This window comes from Mustela nigripes, chromosome 2, assembly GCF_022355385.1.
Source record: "Mustela nigripes isolate SB6536 chromosome 2, MUSNIG.SB6536, whole genome shotgun sequence".
Taxonomy (NCBI): Eukaryota; Metazoa; Chordata; class Mammalia; order Carnivora; family Mustelidae; genus Mustela; species Mustela nigripes.
In genome coordinates this window covers 102,018,832-102,031,864 of record NC_081558.1, presented here as the reverse complement: position 1 = coordinate 102,031,864, position 13,033 = coordinate 102,018,832, and the positions used below count along the sequence as shown (strand labels likewise).

The following is a 13,033-nucleotide window of genomic DNA, read 5'->3' as shown; positions in this document are numbered from 1 at the left end:
GAATTTGATTGTTAGTACATGATTCAGCTCTATAATATACGGCAACCCTTGCTGCAGCTTTAGAGGTTTGTTGTCTTCAGGTGTTGGTCTTAGCAGAGCAGAGTCCTATTTATTTGCTGGTACTTCTGTTCAACTTTTTTTTTTTTTTAATATTTTATTTATTTATTTGTTAGAGAGAGAGAGTGCAAGCACAGGCAGACAGAGCAGCAGGCTCCCTGCCAAGCAAGGAGCCCGATGTGGGACTCGATCCCAGGACACCGGGATCATGACCTGAGCCAAAGGCAGCTGCTTAACCCACTGAGCCACCCAGGCGTCCCTCTGTTCAGCTGTTGAGCACAGCATTCTTTCAAAGATCTATGCCCTGCAATAAAAAGCAGGAAGGGATACAGGGTTAAAGCCTCTGCCTTCGGCTCAGGTCATGATCCCAGGGTCCTGGGATCGAGACCCACATCAGGCTCCCTGCTCAGTGGGGAGCCTGCTTCCCCCCTCTCCCTACTTGCCTTTCTGCCTACTTGTGATCTCTATCTGTCAAATAAAAAAATAAAATAAAATCTTTAAAAAAAAAAAAGTTTTGTGGGAGGAAATATTTGAAAAAGACACAACTGATAAATGTGCCAAGAACCCTTAAAACTCAATAATAAGAAATAAGCTGATTTTTTAAAAAGGGCACAACAACAACAAAAAAATTTTTAAATAAAAAATAAAAAGGGCAAAACACCTGGACAGACATTTCACCAAAGAAGATACACAGATGGCAAGTAAGCCATGAAGCTTAACGTCATTTGTCATTGGGGAAATGCAAATTAAAACAATAACATACAACTACACATCTATTTAAATGGCCAAAATCCAAAACAGTGACAACACCAAGTGTTGGCAAGGATGAGAAGCAACAAAAACTATCATTCACTGCTGGTAGAAATGTGGAATGGTACAGCCACTTTGAAAGACAGCTTGGCAGTTTCTTACAAACATAAACATCCTCTTAACCATGTAATCCAGCAATCATGCTCCTTGGTATTTACTCAAATAAACTGAAAACTTAGGCCCTTACAAAAACCTGCACATGGATGTTTATAGCAGTTTCATTAATAATTGCCAAAACTTGGAAATATTCAAGATTTTTCTAGGAGGTGAATGAATAAAGAAATTGTGGCACATCCAGACAATGAAATATTAATTCAGCACCAAAAAGAACTGAGTTATCAAGCCATGAAAAGACATGGAGGAAACTTAAATGCATAGTATGAGTGAAAGAAATCAATTGAAAAGGCTCCATACTGTATGATTCCAGCCATATGACGTTCTGGAAAAGGTAAAAGTACAGAGACCATAAAATGATCAGTGGTTACCAGGGGTTGGGGGTGGGCAGCGGGGCAGGAAGGAGAGGTGAGTAGGCAAACCACAGAAGTTTTAGAACAGTGGAACTATTCTGTATACTATTAGAATGGTGAATACATACATGTTATTATACATTTGTCAAAACCCATAGAATGGACACCACCAAGAGTGAACCCTAATGTAAACTATGCACTTTGGGAGATAATGATGAGTCTGTACGCTCATCAGAAGTGGGTACTATAACCGCTGTGGTGAGGAGGTCTATAGTGGGGGAAGCTATGCCTGTCTGAGGGCAAGGTGATCCTGTCTGTACTTTTGGCTCTTTTGGCTGTGAGCCTAAAACTGCTTTCAAAAAAACAAGTTGAGGGGGCACCTGGGTGGCTCAGTCGTTAAGTGTCTGCCTTTGGCTCAGTTCATGGTCCCGGGGTCCTGGGATCCAGCCCCACATCGGACTCCCTGCTCAGTGGGGAGCCTGCTTCTCCCTCTCCCCCTTCCTTGCCTTGAGTTCCCTCTCTCCCTGTGTCTCTGTCAAAAAAACAGATAAAATCTTTAAAACAACAAATTGACTAGTTAAAAAAATAGTTTGGAAAGCAATATGACAGGGGACCAGGAGGATAAGGAAGATGAACCTGGCAGATCTGGACATTATAAAAGTTTGGACTGGATAAAAGGCAATCAGGCAATCAAGGATAAAGTGATCAGCTGGTATTGTTTAGGTCTACACAGACAAGAGGTAGTCAGTGGGGGCCACCTGGGTGGCTCAGTTGGTTAAGTGTCTGCCTTCAGCTCTGGTTATGATCTCAGGGTCCTGGAATCAGTCCTGGGATTGGGCTCACTGCTCAGGGGAATCCGCTTTTCCCTCTCCCTCTACCCCTCCTCACCCCCATTTGTGCTCTCTTTCTCTCTCTCTCTCTCAAATAAATAAAAATAAAATCTTATTTTTTTTTTTTACAAAGATATCTTAGTTTTTTGTTTTTTTTTTTAAGATTTTATTTATTTGTTTGTGAGAGAGAGAGAGTGAGAGCGAGCACAGGCAGACAGAGTGGAAGGCAGAGTCAGAGGGAGAAGCAGGCTCCCTGCGGAGCAAGGAGCCCGATATGGGACTCGATCCCAGGACGCTGGGATCATGACCTGAGCCGAAGGCAGCTGCTTAACCAACTGAGCCACCCAGGCGTCCCTAAAAATAAAATCTTAAAAAAAAAAAGAGGTAGTCAGTGAAAGTGGTGAGAAGGGAACATATACTGGATCTGGATAGGCAGATAGGACCCAAGAGGAAACAGTACTGGCTGCAATTGGTAGGCTCTGACCCCAGAGCACAACTTTTTTTTACTCTTCGCCTTCTCCAAACATTCTTCCGGGGGTGGGGTTCCACAATGCCTTATTCTGAGCAGGAGAGAGAGATTGCAGCAAAATCAAAGTCCCCACCATTCTCTCCTTCCTTCTGTTTCATATCCTTGTCAAGGTTCTAGCCACTGATCTACCCCTAAGAAAGCAATGAAGGGCTTCAGAAGAAACCTTCGCAAAGAGGAACCTGATATACAAAGTATCCTTCACTGAACTCTTAACTCCTTAAGAACAGAAGCCCAAAGGGAGCCTGGGTGGCTCAGTCCGTTAAATGTCTGCTTTGGGCTCTAGTCATGATTGCAGGACCGAAACCCGCATCGAGCTACTTTCTCAGTGGGGAGCCTGCTTCTTCTCTGCCTGCTGCTCCCCCTCCTTCTGCTCTCTCTGACAAATAAATAAAACCTTTAAAAAAACAAAAGAACAGAAGCCCAACTATGAAAGGCTTAATAAGGCAAACTTATGCCTTAAAATAAGCACACTAGCACGGGAATTATTCTGGGAGACATTAATTTGGTGAGAGGTTTCTGGTTTGGGTTTCTGTCCCCATGTTTTAATAAAACGATTTTGCACCAAAAACATCTTGAGAATTCTTTCTTGGCCATTGGTTCCGGACCTCACCCCACCGAACCTCACCTGTATTCCAAAACATATCAATCCACCCATGGCAACCACTTTTCTATTTCCTGTTTCTGAGTTTGACTTTTTGTGTAGATTTCATATATAAGTGATTAACTCTGCAGTATTTGTTTTTCTCTGTCTGGCTTATTTTACTTAGCACAATGTCCTCAAGGCCCATCCACATTGACACAACAGCTGGATTTCTTTCTTTCTGGACAGTTTAGGTTGTTCCGTAACTTGGCTATTGGGAGTAATCCTGCAAGGAACATCGGAGTGCAGATACCTCTTCTAACATCCACTTTCAATTTTTTAAAACTATATCCCCTGAAGTGAGATTGCAGGTTTATATGATTGCCACTTCTAATTTCTTAAGGAACGTTCATACTTCTTTTTGTCATGTTAGTTTCTTTTCATCTGTCTGCTCTGCTGTCTTGGCTTGCTCTCTGCAGCTCGTTCCCCTCATGGTCATGGAAGGTGACTGCCGCAGTACCAGGCATGACACGAAGATTCAACAATATGAGAGATGAAGAGAGACCACTTCTACTATGTGTATGTTTTCTGTCACCAGAAAAACTTTCCTCCCAGTCACAAAAGGACAAATAGTATACAATTCCACTTATTTCAGGACTTGGAGGACTGAAATTCATAGGGACAAAAAGTAGAGTGGTGGTTTCAGGGACTGAGAGGAGAGAATGTGGAGCTGGTATTTAATGGGTATAGAGTTTCAGCTGGGGAGGATGAAAATGTTCTGGAGAAGGCTGCTGGTGATGGCTGGGCCACAGGATAAACATGCTTAACACCACAGAGCCATACACTTCAAATAGTAAAAAGTGGTTGAGTTTTGTTTTTTTGTTTTAAGATTTTATTTTTTCAGGGGCACCTGGGTGGCTCAGTAGTTAAGCAAGTGCCTTCAGCTCAGGTCAGGATCCTGAGGTCCTGTGATCGATTGAGCCCCATGGTAGGCTCTCTGCTTCTCCTTCTCCTTCTGCTTCTCCCCCTGCTTGTGCTCTCTCTCTCTCTGTCAAATAAATAAATGATTTTATTAAGATTTTGTTAAATGTTGTTGTTTCCTCACATGAATTTTAAAAAAAAAGATTTTATTTATTTGACAGAGAGCACAAGTAGGCAGAGAGGCAGGCTCCCCACTGAGCAGAGAGCCCGACCGACCGTGGGGCTCAATCCCAGGACCCCAGGATCATGACCTGAGCCGAAGGCAGAGGCTTTAACCCACTGAGCCAACCAGGTGCCCCCTCACATGAATTTTTTGCTTAAAGCATATCCACCCATTGTTTCCTGACCACATCATCTACTTTGCCTTTGTGATTTTGCTCACAATGATGAGGGAACAGAAGGCTGGCTGAGAACAAAGCAAAAGGCTGACACCCTGAAACCTTCCCCCACTCCCATTCCTGGGTGGGATATATTGTGACATTCTTTAGGAGTCTCCCAACTATCTTAATGTTAATACCTTGCTAGAGGAAAACACCTTGACAATGACAAGGCCTCAAGGCATCCGGTATCCTGTAGGTCCTCTTTAGCATATGAAAGTTCTATTGAAACCTCCCTTTTTTCCTTACTGCCTCCAAACCGGTAATATATAACCTGCCACCCCTCACAACCCCAAGGCAGCAGCTCTTTCTGCCCGTGGGTCCTGTCCGTGTGCTTTAATTTAATAAATCATCACTTTACACCAAAGATGTCTCAAGAATTCTTTCTTGGTCTTCAGCTCCGGACCTCACCCCACCGAACCTCACCTATGTTCTTTTTTTTTTTTTTAAAGATTTTATTTATTTATTTGACTGACAGAAATCACAAGTAGTCAGAGGGACCGGCAGAGAGAGAGGAGGAAGCAGGCTCCTTGCTGAGTGGAGAGCCCGATGCGGGGCTCAATAATCAAAGACCTACTTTTCCTTTAAGGATAAGCTCAATTTCTACTTTCAATGTTAGCATTTCTCAATTATCCAAGGATTTAGTGATGTTGGGTCCATGGTCAAAGGAGCAAGACTAATAAAAAGCAAAGGTCAAGCAAAGCTTTATTTTGCGCCAAACATCGAGAATCAAACTGACCAGCCCAGGCCGTCTCTTGCAAAGAGGCGACCACTCTCTGCCTTACAGACTAGCTTTTATGGGCAAAGGTCATGTGGTTGGGCCTGGCCACACACAGGTGGCCAATGAGATTGTAACACAGAGAAAGCTGCACAGTCCTGCTAGGTCACACGTAAGTGACCAATTGAATTACAATTTTCCCTATGTAGATATTTGAACTAGCCTATCACCTTGGTCAGAATGGGCACCCAAGGGCACCTGGGTGGCTCAGTGGGTTAAGCCTCTGCCTTCGGCTCAGGTCATGATCTCAGGGTCCTGGGATCGAGTCCCACATCGGGCTCTCTGCTCAGCAGGGAGCCTGCTTCCCTCTCTCAGTCTCTCTCTGCCTGCCTCTCTGCCTACTTGTGATCTCTGTCTGTCAAATAAATAAATAAAATCCTTAAAAAAAAAAAAAAAAAAAGAATGGGCACCCAAAAGGTACCCAAAGGGTGGGGCGCATACTCCTCGGTAGCTAGGAGCAGTATGTGCCCCCACTGATTGAATACCTCCACCTGGCCTGACCCACCCTTGTATTTGGGCTTTGTTACCTGGGACTAGTTTCTGGGACTTGTTTTTAAGTAAGTTCCCTGGGCTGGGGGCGGGGGTGGGGGGGCTGGGGGGATGGGGGGGAACAGTGTCAGGATGGAGCTGCTCTAGCTAAATAGGCACTTACAGTGACTTACTCTAATCTATGATTTTTATGGTCTGTACCTATTTGGTGCACAACCTTGTATATGCATTTTCTTTTTAAGTGTATGTCCTACCTTCCCAATTAGAGTTTAAACACATTAAATTCAGGGGTCCTGTTTTATGTCTGTTTTTATTTTGTTACGTATTTATGTACATACATATATATGTATGTGTGTATGTATGTATTTATTTTTAAGGATTTATTTGAGGGAGAGAAAGAGCATGCCAGCAGGGTGAGGGGCAGAGGGAGAAGCAGACTCCCCTCTGAGCAGGGAGCCTGATGCAGGGCTCCATTCTGGAACTCCCAGATCATGACTTGAACGGAAGGCAGACCCTTAACCAACCAAGCCATCCAGGAACTCTTGTTTTTATTTTCAATACTTAATCCAATACTAGAAACTCTCAATATTTATTATTTTTTGAGGATGATTAGATTTTTGGCATTGATATAATACTACATATAAGGTCAGGAGATCTCTTTAAACTTAATTTAAGATTATAGTTGAATAATTAAGCTGTTAAAATTTGAGAGTAATATTTCCATCAAATTTAATCCTCGTATATATCCATATATACATTTGCTGGAATACACGCAGAGCCATGATTACATCTCGTTTGTTGATGTACTATGGCTCACTTTACAAAAGCAAATATTACAGTGCGTTCTAGGACACCTGTGCTCACACGATGAGTTCTTTGAAACTATATTTGGATATACAAGCTATTAAAAGCTTCTTGTACTGAGTGACCTTTCAGACAGAATTTAGATCAAATACTCATCCTGCCGCTGCCTGTTGCTGTGTGGAAGACAACAGAAAACCCTGGATTCAAACCTCCACTAGGTTTTTGTTTTCCTTATTTTGTTTCCTTTCATTTTGCCTTAAGAAGATGAACAATGAAACCACAACCCTGATATGCTTGAAGGAGGCGATGAAAAGGTTCCTAAGGGCTCCAGGGAGGGAGCAAGCATTGTCTGCTTTTACTGGGAAGATGGGTAAGAGAAGAATAAAGAATAAAAACAGGCAAAGAACTATAGATATGCTAATTAGAATTCTATCTCTGTTTAAAGTGGTGTAAGTTTAAACCACTTTATATTTTTTAAGTTAAAAAATATAAATTAATAATAAAAATTATTTCCATTCCAGGTGACTTCATTCAATTAATGCATGTGCTATATTCTAGGTATACAAAATAAGTAAAACATGTTTTCTGTCCTCAAGGAGTTCAAAGCCTATAGGGAGACCATAAGTATTCAAAAATACTAGAATTTAATGTGATTTTCCTAAAGAGCCCGGAGGACAGGAAGAAAGGATCAATTAATTTTGCCTTTTATACTCGGAAAAGGGACCCTTTATAGAGAGACATTTAAGCTAGATCTTAAAGTGTGAGTAAAGGGTTATGAGAAAGAAAAATACGGGAAGGAATTCTGGGGTGAGGAAAAGTATATGGAAGCCACAGATCCCTGGAATCCCATGCTCTTTTCAGTCAGCTGCTAGATGTCTCACGTGATTAGTGACTAGGCTATGAAAGGACTGGCAGAAGATAAGAGCAACGGTTAAAGGTTTTATGTTTATCCTCCTGAAGATACCGAGTTTGGCTCTAACTGTATCAACGGGCAACATGGATAATCGGTTGAGTTACATGAACAGAATTATGTTTCAGAAGCACATTTCTAGGGATGCCTAGGTGGCTCAGTCAGGTAAGTGTCTGCCTTCGGCTCAGGTCATGATCCCACGGTCTTGGAATTAAGTCCCACATTGGGCTCCTTGTTCAGTGGGGAGGTTGCTTCTTCCTCTGCCTGCCCCTCCCCCGCTTGTGCTTTTTCTCCTTCTCTCTCTCTCTCTCACTGAAAAATAAAGAAATTTAAAAAAAAAATTTTTTTTAAGAAACATTTTGGGGTCTCTGGGTGGCTCAGTCGGTTAAGTGTCCACCTTCGGCTCAGGTCATGATCCCAGAGTCCTGGGATGGAGTCCTGCATGCATCAGGCTCCCTACTTCTCCCTCTCCTCTCTGCTCCTCCTCCTCTCTCTCTCTTAAATAAATAATAAAGTCTTTTAAAAATGGCAACAGCATATTTCTAGAGGATGGATTAGTAGTAGCTAATTGAAGAGAAATTGAAAGCAAGGATTCAGTTAGGCTACTGCAATCCTAGGTCAAAGTGTAAGATAATTATTAACTGGCTCACTGGTGATAGAGATGAAGGGATAATTTAGAGGCATTAATGGAGAGGGAGAAAAAAAAGGTAAAAATTATTCTGAGATTTTTAGTTCAAGTAATTGAATAGATGGTGGTATCACTAATCTGGGGAATTGTAGAAAACAGACTTGAATTTGCAGACATGTGGTTTAGGATTTATTTGGAAAGGTATGGGAATGCTTTTTGGTGAGAGGCTTCCAAAAAAACTGTTAACAATTGTGAACTTTTACACTGACTTGACAAGCTGAAAATGACCTACAAGCAACATAGTCTTAAAGGTGTCAAAGTTAATACAAAACAGTATGCCAGATGACATTGCAAAACACCAAACATTTCATAGTGGGCCTTATCTGTATGTAAACAAAATATCCTGAACAGTAAGAAGATTCCACTACAGTAATTTCTGATGATGGGGGTGAGGGATAGTTGGCCTCTCAGTTTAGGACAGCTGAGTTTGACATCTCCACCCAGGTGGAGATGCACAAAACATAAAGATATGGGTCTAGCGCTTAGGAGAGATGTGGTACCTGAAGCTGAATTAGCCTTAAGATAAAGTGAGGATCAAGAAGAAAAGATGGTAAAGGACAGAACCTGGTCATAGAAGAACTGGGACATAGAAGCTCAGGGACGTGGTATGTATATTAGTGTATCACTTCTTTGATGAAAAAAAAAAAATGCGGGGCCCTTCAGGCAACTGAGTTGTTTCAGTTCCCTGTGATTCAGTTTGACGTAATTCTGGTGCCACAGCGCCCCCTGATGATTAAGGCTTTTTAGAGCTACCCAAATGCCCCTGCGGGGTTACACAGCAGCTCAGCAACTCATTCCCATCAGGGACGTCGGTCATATGAGATGTATTTTATTAGTTCTGTCTAAGGCCTTTTCTAGATATTAGGGAATAGGTGTAAAGATGTCCCAGAAATGGTCTTTTTTTTTTTTTTCAAAGTTTTTTCTAATGTATTTATTTGACAGGAAGAGGAACACAAGCAGGGAGAGTGGGAGGAGAAGCAGGCTTCCCACTGAGCAGAGAGCCCGAAGTAGGGCTTGATCCCAGGACTCTAGGATCCTGACCTGAGCCAAAGGCAGACGCTTAACTACTGAGCCACCCAGAAATAGTCACTCTGGGTGACTATTCTTACCTGGAGAAATAGTCTCTGATTCCCTCCCTCAAACAGCTTACAATTTCATTCATGAAATGCTAACTCTAAAAATAAAGCAGGAGGTGGGGAGGGACAGGTAGTGGAGGCAGTCCCTGTGAAAATTAAGTCTTTGGCTGGGTGGTCCCCGGGCAGAAAGGCTAGTGGACTCAAACAAACAGTGCAAAGTGAGCTTATCCTTGAAGGTAGGATAGGATTGGGGCAGTCAGAGTAGAGTAGAGAAATGCACCTTATTAAATACAGGTCCCAGCACTGGCTAGCTATGACATTGGGTCTCAATCTCTTGGAGACTCAATTTCTTTATCTGTTAAGCTGTTTTTTTTTTGTTTTTTTTTTTTTTGTTTTTTTTTAAGTAATCTCTATGCCCATGTAGGGCTTGAACTCATGACATGGGGATCAAAAGTCCCACACTCTTCTGACTGAGCCCACCACGCACCCTTGGGTTTCTTTATCAGTAGAATGATAAAAATTACTGCTTCACTTCTTATGGCTGCTGTGAGAATCAAAGTAATGCTTGTATTTAAAGTACCTCTTTCTTTAAAGTAGGCTGTATGCCCAGTGTGGGTCTTGAACTCAAGACCCTGAGATTGAGAGTTACAGGCTCCATTAACTTAGCCAGACAGGTGCCCCTAAAATACTTCTGAAAGTATAAAGTACAATACAAAATCAAGAGGTGGCAGATCATTCAAGTAATTAGACCATTAAAAGTTTGGCAATATAAGGAACATAGGAATTAGGATGATGGCTAAAGAGAACGGCAAATACGAATATCTATCCGTCATCTTAAATTTAAATAGCTACCCCAATTAATAGTGATTATAAACAATATATTAGAGCTTTAAGGCAAAATCTTAGTTTTGTCCCTTGTCCTAAAGTCTCCCTTGATTCTTTTATCCTATAGAGTAGATCACAAACTCCAAGGTTTAGCAGCACAGTTTAAAGAAATGGACTTCACCAAGGATAGTCTGACCCAGAGATTTGAACAGCACAGCAAGGCTTTGGCAAGCCAGGCAGCCCAGGATGAGCTGTGGAGAGCAGTTCTGGCCCCCAAGTGAGTATGCAGTGAGAAATTGGTGGAATTTTGTGGCTTTGTGAGAGCTTGCAGCCGTCTTTCTAAACTTGAATTTCAATGGATTGTGAAGAAATGCTATTTTCTGAGATCAATTCATTCAAAAAAGTTTAACTTGAGCAGCCATTCATATGCCAGCACTGTCATATACATCTTGTCACAGTGTCTCTTGTTTGCCAATGTCTTGCTTAACACAGAAATGGGTGATGCTTTTGAGAAATGTGTAGTATGAATGGCCTGAGAACTAAGCTATCCTGTATAGCGCAGGTCCTCGTTTTAAAATATTTTCTAAAATACTTTCTAAAATGGTTCTTCTCGTGGTTTTGTATCCAAGTAGAATTGTTTGTTTGTTTGTGCAGAAAGAGTTCTACTGATTAAGAAGCTCTCCACATTTTTTGTAGATTCACTTCAATGGAACTGAATATTTTATACAGCTATGTCATTGAAGTTCTCATCTGCTTGCACACTCGTGTGCTTGACAAGCTGCCAGACCTGGTGCGAGGTCTTCCCACCTTAACCTCTATCCTGAGACGAAAAGTCAAGAACCAGCGCATTGGAGTTGTGTGGGAGTCTGTCCTGGAGGAGTGTGGGCTGCAAGAAGGAGATATCACAGCACTTTGTACCTTCTTTATTGCCCATGGCCACAGGGCAGAATACTATGGTGCTAAAGTGAGACAGATGTATATCAGGGATATCACTTTCCTAATCACTAACATGGTAAAGAATCAGGCTCTGCAGGATGGTTTGCTGAAGGCTGTTCAGATCATTGAGAAGGGAAAAGCAGTGAGGGCCCCCGAAGAGCAAAAATCATTGCTAAAAGAGTTGCTACCATCAGTCAGAAACTAATTTTGATGACCAAGAGGTTCTACTTCTAGGAATTTATCTTGCAAATGGGGGGAAAAGATGCATGTACAATTTATTACAGGTTTATTTTTATAGCAAAAGTGAGGGAAGCCTTAAATATGATAAATTGATACAATGGATACTTTTTGTGTAGCAATATTAGAGAATGAAGAAGTTCTTTGTGTAACTGTAAAATGATATGGAGTTATCACCAAGGTGTATTGTTTTCAAATATTTCCTATATATTGTGAAGTAGGAAAAAAGGGCAAAGGGCAAAAACATACACACACACACACACACACACACACAAGCTAATATATCCACAAAATTCATAAACTTTTTCTGGAGAGATATATTAGAAAGTAAGAACATTGGTTGTGTCAGGAGAAAAAACAAAGAGGCTAGGGGTCAAAAGTAGGAGGAATTATTTTCACTGTTACTCCATTTTGTAAATTTTTGAATTTTGAGCCATGTGAATGTACTACATACTAAAAGACAAAAAAAAAACAACAATAAAAACACCTAATATATATTGTATGTTGTGCATTTTTTTCTCTGGTACACTACCATAGTTATTTTACACTGGAAATGGAACTCTTACACATTGACTATGTATTAAAATATTCACCGGGGCACTTGGCTGGCTCCGTTGATAAGAGCACATGGTTCTTGATCCTCAGGGTTGTAGGTTCGGGCCCCACATTGGATACAGAAATTACTTAAACATAAAATCTAAAGGGGTGCTTGGGTGGCTCAGTGGGTTAAAGCCTCTGCCTTTGGCTCAGGTCATGATCTCAAGGTCATGGGATGGAGCCTCGAATCCGGCTCTCTGCTCAGCAGGGAGCCTGCTTCCCACCCCCCCACCTGCCTCTCTGCCTACTTGTGATCTCTGTCTGCCAAATAAATAAATAAAATCTTTAAATAAATAAATAAAATCTAAAAAATGTTTAAAAATTATTGAACACCAAATGCCATGTACAAGGTGCTGTGAATAGCAGAAACATTTGAAAATGCAGACCCCATCTCCCAGGTAAAGGTTAAATGCTTATGCTTATGCTTTATTTGAGACATACAGATTCAGATTAACCAAAATGAGGTGACACTCTGGAAGGAGTTAGGCAGAGGATTCGAAATAATACAATCCTTGCTGGCCCCTCTTTGAAAATGAGCCATGAGACACAGCAGCTTGCTTGGTAGATAAATGCACTCAGTCTTGGAGCATCTGGTTGGCTCAGTCAGTAGAGCATTTGACTCTCCATCTCAAGGTTGTAAGTTTGAGCCCCATTTTGGGTGCAGAGATTACTTAAAAGTAACATCTTGGAAAAAAAAAAGAATGCAGTCTTGACCTCTCCAGACACACTGTTTGGAGAAACCATGCCTTGGAAGGAAGATGGAAAGGGCATTTTTCTGTCATGCTCACTTAGTCTACTGTTTTCAGTTGGCTGACGTTTGTTCTGTAGAGAGTGACCCCTCCGTCCCCCCCATACTTCCAGGATGCATCATTTAAGCCCTCCCAGGAGCCAGTGAGAAGCCAGTGCCTGCCTTGCTCAGTCAGTGCTTTACTGGAATTCTGAAGTGAAGGAAGAGATTCTAGAAATGCAATAGGTCAGCATCAGGCAGAGCAAGGGACTGTGGGTCCAGAAAGTGAGCAAAGCCAAGGAAAGGTAAGGAAGCACATTACATAAGCATAAATA

The 13,033-nt window shown here is 41.7% G+C and overlaps 1 protein-coding gene across 7 annotated transcripts in view; it reads left to right on the top strand.

The window, feature by feature from the left end:
* SMCO1 (single-pass membrane protein with coiled-coil domains 1) overlaps positions 1-11,874 on the top strand; it is a 28,274-nt gene extending 16,400 nt beyond the window's left edge. For 2 of the 7 annotated variants that reach the window (XM_059391194.1, XM_059391192.1), the window contains exons 3-5: positions 6,964-7,072; positions 10,329-10,478; positions 10,898-11,874. In XM_059391194.1, the coding sequence (XP_059247177.1) occupies positions 6,993-7,072; positions 10,329-10,478; positions 10,898-11,342 (675 nt within the window). In that variant the 5' untranslated portion in view covers positions 6,964-6,992 and the 3' untranslated portion in view covers positions 11,343-11,874. Of the gene's footprint in view, positions 1-3,752; positions 3,853-6,963; positions 7,073-7,659; positions 7,778-10,328; positions 10,479-10,897 lie in introns of those variants that run through there. The other 5 variants (XM_059391198.1, XM_059391196.1, XM_059391193.1 and 2 more) reach the window with 4 other exon arrangements.
* The last annotated feature ends 1,159 nt before the right edge of the window (positions 11,875-13,033 follow it).